Source organism: Trichomycterus rosablanca, chromosome 10 (assembly GCF_030014385.1).
Source record: "Trichomycterus rosablanca isolate fTriRos1 chromosome 10, fTriRos1.hap1, whole genome shotgun sequence".
In the NCBI taxonomy this organism is placed as follows: domain Eukaryota; kingdom Metazoa; phylum Chordata; class Actinopteri; order Siluriformes; family Trichomycteridae; genus Trichomycterus; species Trichomycterus rosablanca.
Window position 1 is genome coordinate 32,887,697 of NC_085997.1, and position 25,043 is coordinate 32,912,739.

The window sequence follows — 25,043 nt, forward strand, 5'->3', positions numbered from 1 at the left end:
CAGGTATTATTTAGGTGGTGGATCATTCTCAGCACTGCAGTGACACTGACATGGTGGTGGTGTGTTAGTGTGTGTTGTGCTGGTATGAGTGGATCAGACACAGCGGCGCTGCTGGAGTTTTTAAATACCGAGTCCACTCACTGTTCACTCTATTAGACACTCCTACCTAGTTGGTCCACCTTGATGTTTTTTCTTTTTCTTTTTGCATTTATCACCATTCTAGAGACAAATCTGCAACTGCTCTGTTTTGTTCTGCATATTTGAACACAATAATACAATTAGCATGTATCCATGCTACTTCTGAGCTGACTGAATGATTGCATTGCATAAACCTACTTGATAAGCAATCACAAGTCTGGAACAACTGAAGTACTGGTTCTACTGTATATTAATGTGATAAATTATTAAAGACATAAACTTCACATAATTTTGGCTCAAATTTCAATCACAGTTAAAATTATGTAACTTATATAACTACTAGTCACTGAGTTGGGAAACAGTTTCTCTTCTAGATTTTTATGTGATTTTTGAACTCTATTTAAGACGCTTCCTCACAGCTGCTGAGTGGTAGCGATTTCAGCTGGTCCTGCAACAGTTCCTGTCCCACCCAGAAAATATATGAGAGGAATGAAGACCATGTCCTGTGTGCCGTGCCTCTCCCACCACATGTGGTGATTCATTAAAAAGTTATTTTGCACTGGATGGTACTTTTTATTAAAAAATTGAATAATAGAGCATTTTCATTGGTGAAAAAAAAAATAATATACAAGTTTTATTTAAATTAATTGTTTACTTTTGGAGCATACATTGTTTAGGGGATTCAAGGAATTAACATTTCAAATGTGATTCCTAGTTTACTAGTACAAAAAGGAATTCACCCACCTAATCCATCCATCCATTCATCCATCCGTCCACCCACCCGTCCATCCATCCGTCCATCCATCCACCCACCCATCCACCCACCCACCCACCCGTCCATCCGTCCACCCACCCACCCGTCCATCCATCCACCCATCCGTCCGTCCATCCATCCGTCCATCCGTCCATCCATCCACCCACCCGTCCATCCATCCACCCACCCGTCCATCCATCCACCCACCCGTCCATCCACCCACCTAATCCATCCTTCCATCCATCCACCTAATCCATCCATCCATCCATCCACCCGATCCATCCATCCATCCATCCATGCATCCACCTAATCCATCCATCCATCCATCCACCCGATCCATCCACCCGATCCATCCATCCATCCATCCATCCACCTAATCCATCCATCCATCCATCCATCCACCCGATCCATCCATCCATCCACCTAATCCATCCATCCATCCATCCACCCGATCCATCCATCCATCCACCTGATCCATCCATCCATCCATCCACCTAATCCATCCATCCATCCATCCACCTAATCCATCCATCCATCCACCCGATCCATCCATCCATCCACCTAATCCATCCATCCATCCATCCACCCGATCCATCCATCCATCCACCTAATCCATCCATCCATCCATCCACCTAATCCATCCATCCATCCATCCATCCACCCACCTAATCCATCCATCCATCCACCTAATCCATCCATCCATCCATCCATCCACCCGATCCATCCATCCATCCATCCATCCACCCGATCCATCCATCCACCTAATCCATCCATCCATCCATCCACTCACCCCCAGTTTCCAAATTCTTTTGTTTGCATGTTTGTGACACTTGTATGTTTCAGATCACCAAACTGCTTTTAATATTAGACACAGATAATCCAAGTAAACAACAAATGTTTTTTTCATTAATTGAAGGACAAATACTGTTCAGTCCTGCTTAATCAGCCACTTAACCAAATTCAATTGACACTAGACACACCCAGACATGATTACTGCCAAACCTGTCGAATCTAAACATCACCTAACCTGTCTGGTAATGTAAAACAGGCTAAAAAAGCATCACATGATGCTTTTGAATATTCTAAAGATATTCAACTACAGATGTACAAAAGTCATTGTAATCTACCAGTCTGGTAAGGGTTGCAAAGCCATTGCTAAAGCTCTGGGACTCCAACAAACCACAGTGATTGGAGAAAACTTGAAACAGTAGTGAACTTTCACAGGAGTGGCACCTCTGTTAATGACTCACAGGTCAGGCACAGGTGGATTATGCAGCAGAAAAATGATCTGAAGCACACGACCAAGTTCACATCTAAATGTCTCAAAAGAAACAAAATAAAGGTTTTGGAGCAGCCGAGTCGAAGTCCCGACTTGAACCCCATTGAGATGCTGCGGTAAGACTTTAAATGGGCCGTTCATGCTCGAAAGCCCTCCTGCATAGCCAAAATAAAACAATTATGTAAAGTGGCCCAAAATTCCTCCACAGTGGTGTAAATGTTATTGCAAACGTTTGACTGCAGTCGTTACTGCCAAGTGTGGCACAACCAGTGATTAGGTTTACATTTTTACATGAATGATACAGTATAAGTTTTAAATAAATCTTCATCTTCAAGAATGATTTTTTTATCTTATATTAAAATTATTTGGAAAGGTTTAAGCATTTTAATGTGACAAATTAGAAAAAATAGAATAAATTGGGTTGGGGACAAGGCCCCCCAATCCTTAATTACTCGCATTGTATTCAGTTACAATTGTCAATTGTTTTGGATAAAAGTGTCTGCTTAATGCTGTAATGGCCGTTTGCCTTTTACTTGTTAGTATGTTAGTGAGTATTGGACAGTGTAAAATTGTAACTTGATTAAAATGTTAAAATCTTAAAATAAAACCACAAAAGGCCAAACAAGCCAAAGAATTAAGTAAAAATGTGCAACAGTGCATTTTTTCGCAGGCCCCCTCATCGGATTCCTCATTGTGTGTGTAAGCTGAATGCTCTTATTCTCATTTTTATCTTTTTATTTTTAATAAATTTTTCAAGCAGATGTACTACTCAGAACCCATCGTTTTTCTTTTGTGAAAATCAGCTGTTGGCCTCATGATGATGGATTACAGTTATTTTATTTTGCTACCTCATTTTTATTACCCAGTGTAAAAGGAACTGAAGAGTATTTATTGTTCTGGAGAGAAAAAGGGAATTTTTATATCATTTAAATTAATTTTTATTATTTATATAATTCATACCAGTGGCGGCTCCAGCCAAATCTCTCAGGGAGGGGCAATTGTTGTGATGATGGCCAAGGTGACCCGTTCAAGGGGTAAATTAAAGCTTAAATAATTAACATCTTAAGTCATCTGTCAGTCTGCCCTCACAAATAACTTTGAACATGAAGAGAGAGAGCAGCTTTACCATTAATCAAAAAATTAAGTAAAGCCTTCACTTAATTCAGTCTTCATCAGATAGCATTTTATTTTAGGTGCAGCAGATCCAGAATAAAGATTGGCATCGGGGCTGATGTGCAATGAATAAAGAAGTACAATTAAACAATTGGGGAGATACAATAAGTGCAATCACAATTCACTATTTAAAAATTACATATTTTGTATTAAATTACATGTAATTTACTTGTAACTTATATGATTGTCCACCCTTTGTAGATACTTGATGTTTAAATTTGGTCTGGGTGGCCCTAATTCTTTAGTTGCTAATTTATCCTGATTACTACGATGGAGTTGCTCCGAACTGAGGTAATGGTAGTCATGGTGACGAGATCACGACACCAGGTTACGTGTGACGCAAGCACGTAAGTGCGAGCCCTCCCGGAACCCATTCAGATTGTATTGCAGTGCCTAGAGTTTGAAAAAAAGAGCCTTAGCACAAATAAAGACATAAAGACATGAAGGCCTGCCAATAATACTGCTGAGCCTTAAACCCCGTGTCGGAAATTGTTAGGGGGCTCAAATTCTTAAGAGGCGTTGTTGTTATTGTTTGGTCCTCACCAGCAACTGGGAACAAACTATTAACATCAGATGACAATAAGATATACAACAACTAAGTACACCTTACAATTCAGTACCATGTAGAACCACAACAATAACTTTTGAAACATGAACATTTTTGCCAACTTAGATGTCAATTGGCTGGTGTGCCTGGGATCACTGTCTAGTTATGTTACCCAATTATGGCTCAGATTAGGCTGCTAAAAAGAGGGCCTAATATTTGGTTCAAGAATATTCTGGTGTATGGTACTGTGACTGCAAAACAAGGCCAAATCATCTCCCCTCCACCCCCATGGTTGACAGTTGGTAACAGGTGTTTGCAGTGATATTGAGTGGTGTGTAGTTTTTAACAACGTTAGTGCAAGGCATGATGAGCGAATATCTCCACCTTGGTTTCATCAGTCCAAAGGAAATGTTTGTGGTTTGTTCATATGCGATATCATGTTGCCATACTCTTGTTGGAGAAAAGAGGCTAACTCTGTCATGAAAGTCATACTTGTTCAGTCTGTCAATATACTTGTTTAATAGTGCTAGGGAGGAGAAGGTAAAACCAAAACAATTTAATTCAGAAAGCAATCAAGCATATTGAACAAGCAGTTGTACCCAGAGCAGTTGTATCAGTTGTGTAGCGGTTAAGAGAAATGGACTAGTAATCGAAAGGCTGCTGGTTCAAGCCTCACAACTACCAGGTTGCCACTGTTGGGCCCTTGAGCAAGACCCTTAATCTTCAGTAGTTTGGATGATATATAATGTCACAATACAGTAAGTCGCCTTGGATAAACGCGTCTGCTAAATGCAGAAAAATGTAAATAATAAAATCTTTAGTGCCAGTTGTAGCCTGGCGGTTAAGGTACTGGATTAGTGATCAGAAGGTTGCTGGTTTAAGCCCTACCACTGCCAGGTTGCCACTGTTGGGCCCTTGAGCAAGGCTCTAAACCCTCAATCGCTTAGAGTGTACACTAAGTAGGTCGCTTTGGATGAAAGCATCTGCTAAATGCCAAAAATGTAAAATGTAAATTTGTGTACTTACAGACGATGTAGACACACCCCTTCGTGCTCCAGAACACCAAACTTTTTTATATAGGTAATTATTGGAGATTATTAGTTTGTTTAGAACCACACAGTTAATAATTAGGCACTGATAAATAAAAATTAGAATTGGAGGAGGGTGCACTTTCTTTTTCCCAAGACTGTAGGCCTGATGAAGCAGTTGTGCCCCAAATTGACTCCAATCAGACAGTGTGTGTGATGTGATGCGAGAAATGAGTTTCCCCGATATGATGGCTAAAGTTGTTTTTTTGGAATGATGTAGACATACCCCTTCGTGCTCCAGAACACCAAACTGCTTTTATATAGGTAATTATATGAGATTATTGGTTTGTTTGGAACCTCACAGTTGATATTTAGAGCCTGATAAATAAAAACTAAATTGGAGGACTTTCTTTTTCCCAAGACGGTAGGTCTGAAGCAGTTGCGCCTCAATTTGGCTCCAGTAAGACAGTGTGTGTGTGTTATGTGATGCAAGAGATGAGTTTTCGTGATTTGATGGCTAAAGTTGTTTTTTGGAAGGATGTAGACACACCCCTAAGAGCTCCAGAACACCAAACTTATTTTATATAGGTAATTTTAGGAGATTATAGGTTTGTTTCGAACCACACAGTTGATATTTAGGCCCTGATAAATAAAAATTAGAATTGGAGAGGGTGTACTTTCTTTTTCCCCAAGACTGTAGGTCTGATGAAGCAGTTGTGCCCCAGTTTGGCTCCAATCAGACAGTGTGTGTGATGTGATGAGAGATGAGTTTCCCTGATATGATGGCTAAAGTTGTTTTTTTGGAATGATGTAGACACACCCCTAAATGCTCCAGAACACCAAACTGCCATTATATAGGTAATTATAGAAGATTATTAGTTTGTTTAGAACCACACAGTTAATATTAAGGCCCTGATAAATAAAATGTAGAATTGGAGGAGGGTGCACTTTCTTTTCCCCAAGACTGGAGGTCTGATAAAGCAGTTGTGCCCCAGTTTGGCTCCAATCAGACAGTGTGTGTGATGTGATGCGAGAGATGAGTTTCCCTGATATGATAGAATTGGAGAGGGTGTACTTACTTTTACCTCTCACCAGTTTTATCAGAGAAGCAACAGTTGTTTCTCTGATGTGATAGCTGATGTTTTTTGGAATGATGTAGACACACCCCTAAGTGCTCCAGAACACCAAACTGTTTAATATACACCGATCAACCATAACATTAAAACCACCTCCTTATTTCTACACTCACTGTCTATTTTATCAGCTCCACTGACCATATAGAAGCACTTTGTAGTTCTACAATTACTGACTGTAGTCCATCTGTTTCTCTGCATGCTTTGTTAGCCCCCTTTCATGCTGTTCTTCAATGGTCAGGACCCCCACAGGACCACCACAGAGCAGGTATTATTTAGGTGGTGGATGATTCTCAGCACTGCAGTGACACTGACATGGTGGTGGTGTGTTTGTGTGTGTTGTGCTGGTATGAGTGGATCAGACACAGCAGCTCTGCTGGAGTTTTTAAACACCTCACTGTCACTGCTGGACTGAGAATAGTCCACAAAACAAAAATATCCAGCCAACAGCGCCCCGTGGGCAGCGTCCTGTGACAACTGACGAACTCAAACAGCAGCAATAGATGAGCGATCGTCTCTGACTTTACATCTACAAGGTGGACCAACTAGGTAGGAGTGTCTAATAGAGTGGACGGTGAATGGACACGGTATTTAAAAACTCCAGCAGCGGTGCTGTGTCTGATCCACTCATACCAGCACAACACACACTAACACACCACCACCATGTCAGTGTCACTGCAGTGCTGAGAATGATCCACCACCTAAATAATACCTGCTCTGTGGTGGTCCTGTGGGGGTCCTGACCATTGAAGAACAGGGTGAAAGCAGGCTAAAAAGGTATGTAGAGAAACAGATGGACTACAGTCAGTAATTGTAGATATACAAAGTGCTTCTATATGGTAAGTGGAAACATAGGTCATAATGGTCATGATGTTATTAGTTTGTTTAGAACCTCACAGTTGATATTTAGGCCCTGATAAATAAAAACTGAATTGGAGGAGGGTGCACTTTCTTTTTCCCAAGACTGAAGGTCTGATGAAGCAGTTGCGCCTCAGTTTGGCTCCAATCAGACAGCGTGTGTGATGTGATGCGAGAGATGAGCAGCAGCACGGAGTAAACACAGAGCTGATCTCCTCCCTCCATCATCATCATCACCATCATCATCATCATCAGCTCCACTCACAGCAGTTCCGCCTTCAGCCCGCCGACTTTCCGCATGTCACATTCACTAAACTGACTCTGTAAATTACTGCGCAGCACCATGAAGCCGGACTCAGGATTTTAGGAGGTAAGAAATCAGGAGGGGGGGGTGAAAAGTCTGGGAGCCATGCAGCGTTCGCGTGTTGTCTTCGCAACAAGGTGCTTGTGTAGTAAAGTTTGGGCTGGGATGGCGACGCGATCGGCTGACATATGTACGGAGTTTCTCGGCGTGTGTGACCGTACGTGAGCTGACAGTTCGCCGGCAGTGGGTTTGGAAACAGAGCTGTTTAATCAGTCTCGCTGTGTAAATTCACACCTCAAGGTTAATCGCGGTATGTTGTTATTCTAAAATCTAGCCAGTTTTACGGAGGAGATGCAGGATGACGCTGCGTTCACAAGCGTGTTGATTTTGTGGCCAACGACATTCGCAACTTAGCGTGGCCGAGGTCTCTGTGTGTCCCGTTATGTCATTCCGATAATCCGACATAAATAGATCCGACTGAAATACCCGCAGCCCGTTTTTAGTCTGCATAAACTTTCTTTCGCGTATCGCGATCACGTCTAGCCCAACTTTGAAGCGCCATGCTAAGCTGTCAAATGGAGAAATAGTAAAAACGTCACTCTGTAGCTCCATGACACCGCGACTTCGTTACACACTCAGCCCTACAAGTTTAGAGCAAAGCTAAGCTATTAGCTGCGACACGGCTCATTTATTTATTTCTACAACACTGTGTGAAATGTGTCGTCGTTTTGTAAACTGTCCCATGCTACGTACAAAAGGGCATACTAGCGTACTAAGTAGTACGTCAAAACAGTACGCTGCCTGAGGTGTATACGGTAGTGCGCACTATTTTTACATACTACGTAGTACGCTAGTATGTATTTACCCGCTGTCTCAGGAGCCATATCGCTTTCGTTTTAAAAGAGAAGGGGCGGGGCTTAGAGGAACACGCACCTGCGCGTACGGCAATTCATAAACACAGTTTATGAAATACACATTATATATATATATGGGTGAAAGACGAATAGGGTGTTCCAAGTACCAAAAAAATGAAATGTTAAATTGTATAATTTTTTCATTTAATATTGTGCACAAATGTGTCACCTATGTAAATATGTTTTTTTTTCTCAGCATGTTGGTTATTTGATAGTTTTAGTGTTGTTGACACACAAGGGCACAAAAATGTCATTCAGTGCAACGACTAATTTATGACAAAATACACACACAAGGAACAATCTTAGCCATTTCAAATTTATAAGTTTAGTATATCTCTTACAAAAGATTTAAAACCTCAGAAGAAACTGTACTTACTCTGTTTTGAATTTTCTGTGCATTGTTTGTACTCTAATGTGTCTTGGGATTTTGTTTATTTGTATACAAGATGTTCTACACATTCTACTGTATTCTTTTTGAAACCTAATCAAACTCTGTTTTCTATGAAGCAGGCCTGGATTCTCTTGCATTCACGTGAAAAAAAGATATAATAATTATGACATACTCCAAATTATCCTGTTACATCAGAATATTCATGACTTAATTTGTTTTTTAAGTTCTTTATTGATTCAAGTAGCAGTAGTAGAATGAAATTATGCCACACCAGTGGCAAGTATGTGTTATAATATTACTACATCATGAGTTTGCATGTTCTCCCCGTGTCTGCATGGGTTTACTCCGGGAGCTCCGGTTTCCTCCCACAGTCCAAAAACATGCAAGTGAGGTGAATTGGACACACTAAATTGTCCATGACTGTGTTTGATAAAGCCTTGTGAACTAATGAACCTTGTGTGAAGATAAACTACCGTTTCCTGTCATGAATGTAACCGAAAGTGTAAAACATGACGTTAAAATCCTAATAAACAAACAAACAAACTACATCATGAAAAAAGTAAGGCAATCAAAAACGTCAACTTTATTCTGAAATAAAACAAGAAACTTGCATAAAAGTGATGTAACATAAGATCATTTGAAGTCCTCTGTCATAGCATGAAAAAATGGTTGCTGTTAAAGCATTTCAATATATTCATAAAGCATTTTAATATTAAAACATAGCTAATGAAGCCATCATAACAACTTGTAAGGCACCAGAACAGTGTGGAATTTGTGTCATAACACGTGAAAAAGTTGCTGCAGTAAATCTAAATTCATTCAGCAGTGAAAACCATTTGAAGTCACATTTTTATCAAATAATGTTAAAATGAATTGACCTCGTGTGTGTGCTGAAGGGTCCCCAGGTGTCTTCTTTTGTTGTTATAATTGGTCACATGACTACAGTAACTTGATCAAATATTAAAATAAGGCTTTTTATTAACGTTGTACTGAATGACAACTGAAGATTGGGAAAATGGGGACTGAAAGTGTCCTGAATATTATTAATATTAAAAAACACATCTGATTGAATATTATTTAATATGTCACACATGACATTTGTACAATTATGCCAAAGCAGTAAATTTTAAGTTTTACTTAAGATTAATTAGTTTTTTCTTAATGTTTTATTACTTAAAGAGGTAGGGGGACCGTTGCACTGAATAACATTTTGGGGGTTTCAAGGGTTATTTTTTCAAAAATCATACATTTTCTGTAAAAATTACTTTAAGTTTCAGTAAACATGTACAAATGGAGTAGATTGAAGGTATATCTACTTATATTAATATAATTGTATATTATTTATCAGCTCCACTCACCATATAGAATCTGTTTCTCTATATACTTTTTTAGCCTGCTTTCACCCTGTTCTTCAATGGTAAGAACCCCCACAGGACCCCCACAGAGCAGGTATTATGGTGTGTTAGTGTGTGTTGTGCTGGTATGAGTGGATCAGACACAGCAGCGCTGCTGGAGTTTTTAAACACCTCACTGTGTTACTGCTGGACTGAGAATAGTCCATCAACCAAAAATATACAGCCAACAGAACCCCACGGGCAGCGTCCTGTGACCACTGATGAAGGTCTAGAAGATGATCGACTCAAACAGCAGCAATAGATGAGCGACCGTCTCTGACTCTACATCTACAAGGTGGACCGTCTAGGTTGGAGTGTTTAATAGATTGGACAGTGAGTGGACACGGTATTTAAAAACTCCAGCAGCGCTGCTGTGTCTGATCCACTCATACCAGCACAACACACACTAACACACCACCACCATGTCAGTGTCACTGCAGTGCTGAGAATCATCCACCACCTAAATAATACCTGCTCTGTGGTGGTCCTGGGAGAGTCCTGATCATTGAAGAACAGCATGAAAGGGGGCTAACAAAGCATGCAGAGAAACAGATGGACTACAGTCAGTAATTGTAGAACTACAAAGTGCCTCTATATGGTAAGTGGAGCTGATGAAATGGACAGTGTGTGTAGAAACAAGGAGGTGGTTTTAATGTTATGGCTGATCGGTGTATATATATAATTATAATAATATTTTTTGTGTGGCGAACTATGTATGTAATTTTGATCATAGTATTATTTCTGCATGCTGTACTACACTACTGTTTGTTTATTTATTTATTTATTAGGATTTTAACGTCATGTTTTACACACTTTGGTTACATTCATGACAGGAACGGTAGTTACTCATTACACAAGATTCATCAGTTCACAAGTTTAATATCAAACACAGTCTTGGACAATTTTGTACCTCCAATTCACCTCACTTGCATGTCTTTGGACTGTGGGAGGAAACCGGAGCTCCTGGAGGAAACCCACACAGAGACGTGGAGAACATGCAAACTCCACACAGAAAGGACCTGGACCGCCCCACCTGGGGATCGAACCCAGCAAGGAACGACTGCAAGAAAAATAACAAAACAAGTGTGCAGCTACTACTTTACTACACTCAGTATTTATAGTATTAGTTTTATGTACTATACTACATTGCTAAATAATGTGCTAAATGGTAACATGGGGGTGGCAGAATCATTTTATAGGGGAGCTTCTCAGTGCCAGGGACAGGGAGACTGATAAGAACCAGGAGACAGATAAATGCAGCCGAATACAAATAAATTCTCGAACCTATTCCAGAGTACATGCAATCTCAGACTGGGACAAGAGTTCGGCTTTTAACATGACATACAACTTTAAAGTGACTTTAAAGTCTTTTTAATGTATGGTATATATATGGTAAAGCTGCATTGTAGTCCTAAAAGAGGCATGTATTTATTACAGTTAACCATTGGACTATATAGATCCCATTTCCCCATTTCTTCCCCATTTTCAAGTAGGGCAACTTTTTGCACTCTAACATTTACTAACTACTCACACCTAGGGCATATTTATAGTAGCCAGTCAACTTATTATTATTATTATTATAACTATTCTTATTAAGTGCCGTCAAGTCGAGCTTGGCTTCTAGCAACCAGATTTATAGTGTTTCTTCCGAACATCTTATCTTCATTTTGGATCTCTGGTACCCGCAGAGTTTCCAAGCATAATTGTGTTTTACAATGAATTTGTTCTTCTCATAATTTGTCCAAATTAAAAGAGCTTCGGTTTGGATATCTGGCTTTAAAGCAGGGGTTTTCAACCTTTTTGGACATGTGCCCCCTCTCCATGTGCCGATCTCGAACTTGCACCCCCCCCCCCCCCCCCGCCCCATCAACCCTCTCACAGAAACCATTACGAAACCAAGCTAAAATAAGATGAATAACATTGTGCACATCATACATACACTGCAATTGTGATGATTGAAATATTTACTTCAAAAAGATAATACAGCCTTATCTTTTTCAATGCGACGGCTGAGCCTATTCTGCGAGCACATTATAGAAATTCGTGGTTCAATATCAGTTAGTCGTAAATCATAAGCGGTACTTGCTTTTGATGTAGATGAGTGCAGAAAACATTACTTCACAGAGGCAGCAAAAGTACATCAATGCTAGATTCACTAGTTCAGGATTCTCTGCTTTGATTGACAGAAAACTAAGGGGAACTAACTTTTAGCTCCACGGGCAGACTTGGCTACGGCTCGCTCTGTGGTAATAGCCAGTTTAATTAAGCCTCCCACCTGTAAAGAAAGCGAGTCAACCAAAGTGTTCTGTAGTAGCTGGTGTTTATTTAAAACCGCAGAATTCATTAATAACTAATAATAACTAAAAACGGAGAGATGACTGAGCAGAGAAACTTATGCTTTGCTTCATATGAATCGACTCCTGAATCACTTATAACGATATTGTGAACAGAGCAACTCTCTTAAAGACACAAACACACACACACACACACACACACACACACACACACACACACATCCTATAACAACAGTCATTGTTTTTGTCAACGATTTATCTTCACTGTTAGCCCTATTTTAAAGTTTTGTTCCTAAACGTTCCTTTTTTCAGACTGAACTGGATAACATTAAACATGCATGTGTGCGTGATCAGTGAGACTAATCAAATGTGTCTCCTGTGGGTGAAAAGTAAATTGCTTTAGTTTTAGAAGTAAAAAAATCTCGTAATGTCGCGCCAGGTTGAAAACCCCTGGTTTAGAGTAAGATGTTAAAGTTTGAATTGGTCAGTGATCCATTTCTTTGTCCTTTTTGCTATCCAAGTTACTTTTAAAAGTCTTTGTCAGCACTAAAGTTCAAAAGCATCAATACTCTTCCTGTCCCAGGTTTTATTGTCCAGCTTTCACATTAATAAAGTACCACAGAGAGCACCATAGTCTGGACAAGTCTGATCTGTGTTTGGAAAGACAAATTGTTACATCTGATCTTTTTTGGTTCCTTATTCTTGTTCTGTTGAATGCCAGTCTGGGTTGTTTCTTCTATAAAGAAGCAATGATGGCTCGGTGGTTAAGGTACTGGACTAGTAATCAGAAGGTTGCTGGTTCAAGCCCCACCACTGCCAATTTGCCACTGTTGGGCCCCTGAGCAAGGCCCTTGAGCCTCATTGTAAGTCGCTTTGGATAAAAGTGTCTGCTTAATGCCGTAAATGTAAAAAGGGGCCACTGGTCATCATGGTCAACTGAGTAGTGTGAACCAAGAGGAGCTACAATGTTTATTAGGAAATAATAGCATAGCATTACATTTCAATTAAAAAAACTGCAGTTTTAGGGTCAGTTACTACTCACATATTTAAAGCTTCTGTAAAGTTGAAATTATTGGTGATTCTTTTAAAACGATGTCAGATTGATGGGATTGTGGCATAGATCTGACTCAGTACTACTGATACTTTAGTGAAAGTAAATTGTTGCGTAATTTATCAGCCTTTTGTGTCAGATCAATACTTTTGACTCAGCAGGGTTGCTTGCTCGATTGATAGTTTGATAACTAGGTAGCAAAGTTGCAGTGCTTACTCTTTCATTGTAATCTTACATTTTGTTTTCTTTTCTTTTTTTTTGTACAGAAAATGTCATAAGGTCAATATTTGGGACAGTGGTAGCCTATTGGGTCGTGCTTTGGGCTATCAATTGAAAGGTTGAGAGTTTGAATCCCAGCTCTGCCATGCGGCCACTGTTGGGCCCTTGAGCAAGGCTCTTAACCCTCTCTGCTTCAGGGGCGCCGTACAGTGGCTGGGTTATGCGAAGAAAGAATTTCGTTGTACTGTACCTGCGTATATTTATATATGACAAATAAAGGCTGTCTATTTATTCAATGGCACCTAAAGGATGAATGTTGTAGAACTCTGCCTCTAGTGGTTACACTGTGAACTACAACAGCTCTTGAGGTGCTAGCCATTTAGCAACTCGCTATGTCTTGGATAAAAGGCTCTTAAAGGCATGTAAACCATGCAGCTACTGTATATGAACTAATGTAAACAAACCAGCCCAGCTCTGAGTTTTACAGATACTCATGTTTTCCTCACATTGATTTAACAGTTTTTACCTTAATAGTATTTAGTGAGAACAATAAAACAGTAAAACTTTGCATGTCTATGAAGGTAGTTAATTAAAATTTAAAGAGGCACTTTGGAAACTAACATCAATTTCATTAAAGTTTTTTATTGTGTTTTCTGACAGGCATCGGACATTAATCAAAGTCTTTCAAACAGCAGCATGATGACAAACCTTCAGCACACGTGATATCATCAAATACTGACCATGCCAGGACGTAGGGGCAAGGCGCCTTGTGGCAGAGCCGTGCTTTGAGCTCTACCCTCAGCTGTTCACTCCATATATCTTCAACTCCCCACACATTCTTCACTACCTTCTCACCAGCCTGGCAGGAACAGCTGAAAATGGCCCAAAGGAAGCACCTAGTCAAGGAGTTCAACCACTTCATCACATGTTACGTGTGTAAAGGGTATCTGATCAAGCCCACCACTGTAACGGAGTGTCTCCACACATGTAAGTGATCCACCTAAACTAAAACAGGGGTTGCCAGGACTAAACGTCTGTCACTTTGTCACAGGGCCGTGTTGTTTTACTGTTTTTCCTTCATTAACTAACTCTTGTAATTACCTGTGGGGAATCTTTAATGTCATCAGCAAAAAATGTTTTTGGTTGAGCGAGTAGCCACTGATGCACCGCTGCTTTCACATCATCACATAAAAATCTTCTTCCCCTTAAAGCTTCCTTAAGCGTCGAAAAGGGTGGAAATCAGATGGAGCTAAATCCGGACTATAAGCATCTCTCAGTCTCTCAGACACGACCGATTACTACTCCTCCCACCCTCACTGCTTCCAAATAAAATATAAAAGTGCGGAAGATCCCTCATAAAGACCTGTAAGACACTTTTTGTGCTAAAATGCCTGGCTTCAGTAACTACATCCATGAGTTAAAAAAAACAAGTCTGCTGGAATGGGACAGATATATTTTGTTAAGGAATATACTAGAGATGGGACGATCGATCGGCTACGAATCGGTATCGGCCGATTTTTAATCAAAATATGCGATCGGCGATATTTCCTAAAAGTAGCCGATCCGATCGTGTGATATATAAAGACCATGTTAAGTTAACAGCTCAGTGGATTGATCCAGACTTTGAGCTACGAAGCACCAACCATCACATCACCATTCATCAACAATCGTACAGAAACCATCGTGAAAGCTCTTACGATGTAATTTTGCTGATTGTAATATTTACTTTAAAAAGATAATTCAACCCGGTCACATCTGAGTCGATTCTATCAGCACGTTATATAAACTCCTGGTTCACTTTGGTAAATCGTAAGCGGTTCTTACTTGTGATGTAGATGAAAACAGAAAACGTTACAGAGCCAATCCGAGGCAAAAGTTTATTCATTACCAAATTCGTTAGTTCAGGATCATCTGCTGAACTTTTAGAAAACTTTTAGCTCCTTAGACGGAACGAGTCTGACTTGGTTACAGATCTGTGGTAATAGCAGTTTAATTAAGCTTTTTAATGAAGCTTTTTAATGTAAGAGAGTCACACAAAATGTTCTGTAGTAGCTGGTGTTTATTTAAAACCACGACATTTAATTAATAACAGTAAACACGGAGAGATAACTGAGAAGAGAAACTTACGCTTCACATAAAAACGAATCAACTCATGAATCAATGAATCACTTATAGCGATACTGTGAACAAAGCGTCTCTTCTAAAGGCACAAACACACACGCGCGCGCGCGCGCACGCTGCTCCGGTTTATCTTCACTGTGAGGCTCTTTTTAAGTTTATTTACTGCTAATCACCCCCCCCCCCCCCCCCCGATCGGAATGTCCCTGAAAGGACATCGGAGATCGGAATCGGTGCCAAAAACCCCGATCGGTCCATCTCTAGAATACACATACTGTATGAATGTCATCCCACTGAACTAAAGTGTTTAATACATTTCGCTGCTCAGACAACTTACTGCAACTAGTGGAGAGAAATGAGAACTTCTGGCATCACATTCACAAGCCATACTGTAATCCTACACAGCAAACCGATTGCTTTCATCATTTCATTATTACAACTGCTATTTATAGGGCTGGTGTCTGTGCAGGCTTTATTATAAGAGGACTACTGTGCTGTAAAACCTTCTTGCCCCCTTTCAGCCTTCTATTATTCATGCAGCTCACTCTCAATTGTTTCAGACCTTCAAACAAAAAAGATAAAGACAACCTAAGAAAACACAAAGTACCTTTTTTGTAAATATATATATATATATATACAGTGTATCACAAAAGTGAGTACACCCCTCACATTTCTGCAACTATTTTATTATATCTTTTCATGGGACAACACTATAGACATGAAACTTGGATATAACTTAGAGTAGTCAGTGTACAACTTGTATAGCAGTGTAGATTTACTGTCTTCTGAAAATAACTCAACACACAGCCATTAATGTCTAAATAGCTGCAACATAAGTGAGTACACCCCACAGTGAACATGTCCAAATTGTGCCCAAAGTGTCAATATTTTGTGTGACCACCATTATTATCCAGCACTGCCTTAACCCTCCTGGGCATGGAATTCACCAGAGCTGCACAGGTTGCTACTGGAATCCTCTTCCACTCCTCCATGATGACATCACGGAGCTGGTGGATGTTAGACACCTTGAACTCCTCCACCTTCCACTTGAGGATGCGCCACAGGTGCTCAATTGGGTTTAGTCCATCACCTTTACCTTCAGCTTCCTCAGCAAGGCAGTTGTCATCTTGGAGGTTGTGTTTGGGGTCGTTATCCTGTTGGAAAACTGCCATGAGGCCCAGTTTTCGAAGGGAGGGGATCATGCTCTGTTTCAGAATGTCACAGTACATGTTGGAATTCATGCTTCCCTCAATGAACTGCAGCTCCCCAGTGCCAGCAACACTCATGCAGCCCAAGACCATGATGCTACCACCACCATGCTTGACTGTAGGCAAGATACAGTTGTCTTGGTACTTCTCACCAGGGCGCCGCCACACATGCTGGACACCATCTGAGCCAAACAAGTTTATCTTGGTCTCGTCAGACCACAGGGCATTCCAGTAATCCATGTTCTTGGACTGCTTGTCTTCAGCAAACTGTTAGCGGGCTTTCTTGTGCATCAGCTTCCTTCTGGGATGACGACCATGCAGACCGAGTTGATGCAGTGTGCGGCGTATGGTCTGAGCACTGACAGGCTGACCTCCCACGTCTTCAACCTCTGCAGCAATGCTGGCAGCACTCATGTGTCTATTTTTTAAAGCCAACCTCTGGATATGACGCCGAATACGTGGACTCAACTTCTTTGGTCGACCCTGGCGAAGCCTGTTCCGAGTGGAACCTGTCCTGGAAAACCGCTGTATGACCTTGGCCACCATGCTGTAGCTCAGTTTCAGGGTGTTAGCAATCTTCTTATAGCCCAGGCCATCTTTGTGGAGAGCAACAATTCTATTTCTCACATCCTCAGAGAGTTCTTTGCCATGAGGTGCCATGTTGAATATCCAGTGGCCAGTATGAGAGAATTGTACCCAAAACACCAAATTTAAGAGCCCTGCTCCCCATTTACACCTGGGACCTTAACACATGACACCAGGGAGGGACAACGACACATTTGGGCACAATTTGGACATGTTCACTGTGGGGTGTACTCACTTATGTTGCCAGCTATTTAGACATTTATGGCTGTGTGTGGAGTTATTTTCAGAAGACAGTAAATCTACACTGCTATACAAGCTGTACACTGACTACTCTAAGTTATATCCAAGTTTCATGTCTATAGTGTTGTCCCATGAAAAGATATAATGAAATATTTGCAGAAATGTGAGGGGTGTACTCACTTTTGTGATACACTGTATATATTGTTTATGCATTTTCTCCCCTTTTTTTCCCGACTTTTTAGCGCGTCCAATTGCCCAATTGCATCATGCTTCCTCTCCACTAATGCCGACCCACGCTCTGATTTGAGGAGAACGAAGCTAACCCACTCTGACACGTGCATGGGCAGTATTCGTATGCATTTTATCACCCACTAGGCGAGTGCATGTATGTGAATCAGCCTTGTGTACGGAGAGACACACCCTGATCCTCACTCTTTCCCCGCCTCTGTGCAGGCGCCATCAATCAGCCAGCAGAGGTCGTAGTGCATCAGTTACGAGGAGACCCTATCTGGCTTAATACCCCAGCCCTATATGAACAACAGGCCAATCGTTGTTCATGTGGCCGCTCAGCCCAGCTGGATGGCAGAGCTAAGATTCGATACGATGTATTCGAAATCCCAATAATTTGATTTATTGTGGGGAAAATGTTCATTCCCATCAGATATTCAGTATTCAGTGATATTCAGGTATTTCTAATTTTTCTTCCAATCTAGTTGTATCCAATTACCCAATCATACTGCATCTTTATTGCTGCGGTCTTCCACTCCTGACCATGAAGAGCCCTGACTATCACACGCCCTCTCTGACACGCTTTTATTTCCACCTGCATGAGGCAGGTTCATATGGAGATGCGTATTGCGCATAGAGAGTCAACCACCCATTATCTCCATTATCCCCCGTCTCTGTGCGGGCACCATTAATCAGCCAGCAGAGGTCGTAACTGCAGCAGTTAGGTTAAATGTCCACCAGCATTCCCATCCTCGGACGAGCCAATTACATTTACATTTACATTTTCAGCATTTAGCAGACGCTCTTATCCAGAGCGACTTACAGAAGTGCTCTAAACAGTCAATTAAGTATAAGTGCCTGACCTGCCGGTAGCAGAGCATACATTTACATTTACATTTTTGGCATTTAGCAGACGCTTTTATCCAAAGCGACTTACAGTACTGTGACAGTATACTGTCTAAGCAAATTAAATAATAATAATAATAATCCATTACAAAAGCTAGAAAGTAACAGACATCAATACCCCCGTAAAATCTAATAGAAATCAATAAAGATAAATACAATAAAATAAAAATAAAAAACAGTAAAAACTGACCCATAAAATCAATACAATCTCTAAACAGTCAAATGTAATCACTGTTAGACAAATATTGGGGGTAGTAGTACCAATCAAGTTTAGTAGTAGGCTAGCTTGAAGAGGTGAGTTTTAAGTTGGGATTTAAAAGTAGAGAAACAATTGATAATATGGATATGGATTGGGAGGGTGTTCCAGAGAGAAGGGGCAGAGTGGCTAAAAGCCCTCGCACCCATAGTCGACAGGCGGACAAAAGGAATAGAAAGCTGGAAGGCTGAGGAAGACCTAAGAGTGCGGGTGGGATTGTAGACTTGGAGTAAATCGGTGATGTAAGAGGGTGCTAGACCATGTAGAGCTTTAAATGTGATTGATGGTTAAGGGCCTTGCTTAAGGGCCAAATAGTGTCAAGCTTGCAGTGGCTTGAACCAGCGACCTTTCGATTACTAGTCCAGTACCTTACCTGCTAGGTTACAACTGCCCTACAGCTGAGATTCAAACTTGCAGTCTTGAGATGTCAGCTCTGGTGTTCTAGAGCAGCGCTCCCCAACCATTTTTTGCACCACGGACCGGTTTCATATAAGATATAATTTCGTGGACCAGCAAGGGTGGGGGGATTTAAAATAGAGTAACTGTACTACTCACAAATGAGCTTTTTTCGCTGCAATGAGACACTCCCACCTAGAGGTGATTGGAGACAATAACACCCATACAAAAGTAGTGTTTTCATTGCTCTTGTAGCGATCTCTAATTATTTATTCTTTCTGTGCGGCCCGGTAATAAATGACCCATGAACCGGTACCAGTCCACGGCCCGGTGGTTGGGGACCACTGTTCTAGAGCGTTTTACCCCTAAGCCACCGGAGCGCCAAGTTATTTATAAATTTTAAATATAATGTTATTAAAAAACTGAATTACCTGGAAGCGGTTAGCATTGTGATCTCCCCCAATCTTCTACAGAAAGATGTTGGCTAACAGTAAATATTTGATCGTGAAGCTAATGTGGTTCGTGTGTGTCAGTAGGCGAGAACTGTGTATATTTTAATCGTCTCGCGTGTTTGATTTAATGAAATGGTAAAGTCGAAGGCGTCCTAACAGATAAACACATCTGTAGTCCTCAGGGTGAATGCTGATATCTGGAGCCTCAGTCACCATGACAACAAATATCTCTCCCACAATGAGCTTTTTGTGTTGTGATTGTTTGTTTGTAGGAGTCTGTGTCTTATCTTTCCACCAACTGTAATCCAAAAGAAACAAGACACTCTTCTAATGTGCCTACAGGCTGCTTTAATCGGGCCTGTATGGGGGTGCTGCATTTGATATTGACAATTAGTTTGACTTACTGATTTATTTGCAGACAGGATGAACCTGAGATATTTCATGTTTTATCTGCTCAACTTCATTTCATTTATTAATAAACATCCATTCCTGCATTTCAGACCTGCAACACATTCCAAAAAAAGTTGGGACAGTAAAGCATTTACCACTTTGTAATGTTACCATTCCTTTTCACCACTTAAAAGGACGTTTTGGCACCAAGGATACCAAGTGATTTAGTGTTTCAGCTTTTATTTTGTCCCATTCCTCCTGCAAACACGTCTTAAGAGGTGCAACAGTACGGGGTCGTCATTGTCGCATTTTTCCTTTCAAAATTCTCTTTTGGGGACAGGTCAGGACTGCAGGCAGGCCAGTCCAGCACCCGTACCCTCTTCTTCCGCAGCCATGCCTTTGTAATGTGTGCAGTATGTGGTTTTGCATTTTCTTGTTGAAAAATGCTGGACGTCCCTAAAAAAGGACGTCTTAAACGCATTTTGCTCTAAGATCTCAGTGTACTTTTCTGCATTAATGCTGCCATCACAGAAGTGTAAATGACCTTTGCCAGGGGCACTGACACGACCCCATACCATGACAGACCCTGGCTTTTGGACTTGTTCCTGATAACAGTCTGGATGGTCCTTTTCATCTTTTGTCCAGAGCACACAGTGTCCATTTCTTCCAAAAAAGTCCTGGAATGCTGATTCATCAGACCACAATACACGTTTCCACTGTGTGATGGTCCATCCTAGATGCCTTCGAGCCCAGAGAAGTCGACGCCACTTCTGGACATGGTTAACATAAGGCTTCTTTTTTGCACAGTAAAGTTTTAAGTGGCATTTGTGAATGTAACTCTGTATTGTAGTGCTTGATGAAAGTTTGATAAACTAATCCCTCACCCATGTGGTTATATCAGCTATTGTTGCGTGGCGGTTCTTGATGCCGTCTGAGGGATCAAAGATCATGGGTGTTCAGCTTAAGCTTGTGCACTTGGCCTTTACTCACTGAAATTCACACATTTGTTGATAAACTGGAGATCCTCTGATCATCATTGCTCATCAAAGACTCAAAGACTGGATGCTGCTTTTGTACCAAACCATGATTACAATCACCTGTTTCGAATCGCATCATTATTTCGTTTTTTCACCTCATTACAAGCCCTAAATTGCCCCCGTCCCAACTTTTTTTGGAATGTGTTGCAGGACTGAAATGCAGGAATGGACGTTAATTGACGGAATTAAATGGAATTAATAAATGAAATGAAGTTGAGCAGATAAAACATAAAATATCTCAGGTTCATCCTGTCTGAAATCAAATAAAAGTCAAAGTAAATGTAAGAAACTCTGTTTTTTTTTTTTATTATTTGCAATTTCCATACTGTTCCAACTGATTTGGGGTTGTATATTAGCAAATGAAATTAAGTTGATCTTATTCAAAAATAAGGGCAGTTGTAGTCTAGTGGTTAAGAAACTGGACTAGCAATCAAAAGGTTGCTGGTTCAGAACCCACCACTGCCAGGTTGCCACTGTTGGGCCCTTGTGCCCTTAACCCTCAATTGCTTAGACTGTACACTGTAAGTCGCTTTGGATAAAAGCATCTGCTAAATGCCATACATGTAGGTGTGAATGTGTTGCTTGAACACGGCACACTGCTGAAATGTGGTGAGTGATGATACGTATTATGTATTCCTCTGTGAAGGTGTAAGCTGTATGTTTAAGTTTGTCTCTAGTGTACAGTCAGGTGGATATACACTCACTTATAATTTGTTCAGTGGCCTAATGGGAGGCTATTCAACCCCTTTCTTCAGACTTTCATCACTATCACTAAGTCTCAGTGCTGTCTGTGTATTAGTGAGCTTAGTCTTGCTGGGATTGGAATCATTTAAACCTGCAATAAAGAAAAACAATACTAATAATAATTACTCTAAGGTGGTTGTTAGCAGCCTAAGCTAACTTGGAACCCACAAATAGTGAAATACACAAATGTCTTTTCTATTCGACGGACTGGGTACCATATGGCTACATTTTTATTAAAAAGATTATAATCATGTAGAGCACATGTGTCAAACTCAAGGCCCGCGGGCCAAATCCAGCACACTACGTCATTTTATGTGGCCCGCGAGGGATTAAAAGATGTATGATTGTCTTAAAATACACTGTAAAATCGTACATAAACTGCATCTCCCACAATGCATGCTGATGTTGTGACCCGCAAAGTGATCAGATCCCGCCACTAGATGGCAGTGTTTCCACATCAGTGTTTAACTGAGGCGGTTTTCCAATAAGTGATGTTGAGAAATATTTACAAATAATCCCAAAATGTACAAGAAGAGAAAATTGAAGCAGTGCTGTCTGTGTATTAGTGAGCTTAGTCTTGCTGGGATTGGAATCATTTAAACCTGCAATAAAGAAAAACGATACTAATAATAATTACTCTAAGGTGGTTGTTAGCATCCTAAGCTTATATAATCTAGGTACACTCATTGTCTAGTCAATGGGTAAGTACATTTATACCTCCTGTCAATGCTCCCACAGTCTATTAAAGCATGAAATGTTAAAAGACTTTGAAGGCTGGCCATGTAACCATCTCTTCATGCCACTCACTTTGTACACAAGGGCACTGTCATGCCAAAGCAGGAACGATTCTTTGCAAAAACTGCTGCCACAAAGTGGTAAGAACATCATTTCTTACAATGTGATAATACACTGCAGTCATTGCTATTTTACAAATCTGGTAGTAAAGTGAACAACAGTAACCCATACATGACCGTACTAGTATTTTACCTTCAACAAACTGTAAAGTATGCACCATGCATTCAGGCAAGAAGCGTCTTCTGGTATCTGCCAAACCCAGATTTGTTTTGTTGCCAAACTTCCAGATGGTTGGGTGTGATGCATTTACTCCAGAGAATACATTTCCACTGCTCCAGAGTCAAGTGCTTTTCGCTTTTCCAGTCAATAACTGGCACTAAGCATGGTGATTTTAGTTTTGGAAATCCAGTGTACAATCGAGCCCTGAACGAACCTTTTTTTGTGTTGTGGCTTTCAAACTACTTCAATTTAAATAAAAGGCCGACAAGTGTGGAAGTGCAAAGTGCATAAAAATCGCCTGAGTTGTTGCATCTAGACATTTGCACCTTACAATAACAGCAGAGGTGACACATCAATTATATTTACATTTATGGCATTTAGCAGACGCCTTAATCCAAAGCGACTTACAGTACTGTGACAGCATACAGTCTGAGCAATTGAGGGTTTAGCAGCAACCCAGCAGTGGTGGGGTTTGAACCAGCGACCTAATAGTCCAGTACCTTAACCACTCGGCTGGGGCAGCTTTATGCCTAGTTCACACTACACGATTTATGCCCTGATTTTCACTCGCCGACAGGTCGCCTAAACAGTGTATAGATGTGGCAGCTCGGAGGCAACTCGACGTTCGCTCTGGGATTGAAACTCGGCTACTGATCACTAACTGTTTATCGACTCGATCCGAGTGGCTCTAGCATGTAAAATATCTGGACCTGACGGCGAGTCAAAATCCTGTAGTGTGCGGGTTCAAGGCTCGGCGTTGCCACCGGTCGGCTGGGCGCCATCTGGCAGGCATAATTGGCAGTGCCTGCAGCAGATACTAATTGGCCACCGTATCTGCAGGGTGGGGACCGGACTATATGTGGGTGGGTGGGTCTTTATATGCTGTGTAAGGACCCTGATTGGCAGAAGAGACCTGTAGTGTGAAAAGCATTGCGAGCAGGTGGCGAGTGGCAGCGAGTGCTATGTCGAACTGCATCCAATAAGAAAGCAAGATACGAGGTGATGGAAAACCCAGGGGAGAAGGAGGAGTTGTAAAAACATGGGACAGGGGCATTATGTAGTTTCTATCAGAATACATCAGCACACACACAAGCTTTACAGTATTTGTGACCTTATCGTCCACGCCAAACCACAATACCAACACTGCATTGCAAAAGTATTTATTTACCTCCAACTCACTACAGAACAGACTATTCCTGCTGGTCACGTAGCCAAATCCACTCTGATTCATTTATTTTTCCTCTTTACTTTCACGCGGCACATCAGCGCACAAGCAACTGATCACTCGCTTCTTGTTGACGTGCGTTTTTGGACGTGGTATGATTAAACCCCTTGTCACTTTTGTGACAAAACGTATTTTGGGAGACTGGACAGACTCATCTGCGATTCCTCCTGATGGTAGATGGTGTAGTGTGTAATCTCCTATCACCGATCAGTCGTGTAATGTGAAATACACAACGACTGAAAAGACTCCTGATTACTAGAGATCCACTTGTGTAGTGTGAACTGTACAGCGATCTGTCAGCTCCGATAGTCGTAGTGTGAACTTGGCATTAGCAGAAGTTTGAAAATCTGACTTGTTGAAAAGGTGACAATTCCCTATTAAAAGCCACTTTTTGTTTTTCACAATGACTTATTTAACTTCCTATGTTTGTCTATAAAACTTCCCCTTTTTGCATTGATACTATCTGGATATACAGTAGACCCTTGACTTACGAATTTAATTGGTTCCGAGGGGCTGTTCTTAAATCAAAATGTTCGTTAGTTAAACCTATTTTTCCCGTAAGAAATAATGTAAATAGAATTAATCCGTGCCAGACCTCCCAAACCCCCCTCACCTAACCTCTCTAATGTCTTAAATGGTCTTTTTTGTTATAAATACAACTAAATATTCCCTTAAATCTTAAATAATAGAATATACATTCCTGTAGTAAACAATAATAAACAACATACACAGTAGTACTGTACATAAAACACTCAGATCAGTACGTG

The 25,043-nt window shown here is 40.8% G+C and overlaps 1 protein-coding gene across 3 annotated transcripts in view; it reads left to right on the top strand.

Annotated features, from left to right (window-relative positions):
• Positions 1-7,234: 7,234 nt before the first annotated feature.
• The window catches only part of pcgf5b (polycomb group ring finger 5b), a 49,140-nt gene continuing 31,331 nt past the window's right edge, over positions 7,235-25,043 (top strand). For 2 of the 3 annotated variants that reach the window (XM_063003839.1, XM_063003841.1), the window contains exons 1-2: positions 7,434-7,524; positions 14,138-14,464. In XM_063003839.1, coding sequence (XP_062859909.1) covers positions 14,356-14,464 — 109 coding nt within the window. In that variant the 5' untranslated portion in view covers positions 7,434-7,524; positions 14,138-14,355. Of the gene's footprint in view, positions 7,281-7,433; positions 7,525-14,137; positions 14,465-25,043 lie in introns of those variants that run through there. The other variant, XM_063003840.1, reaches the window with a different exon arrangement.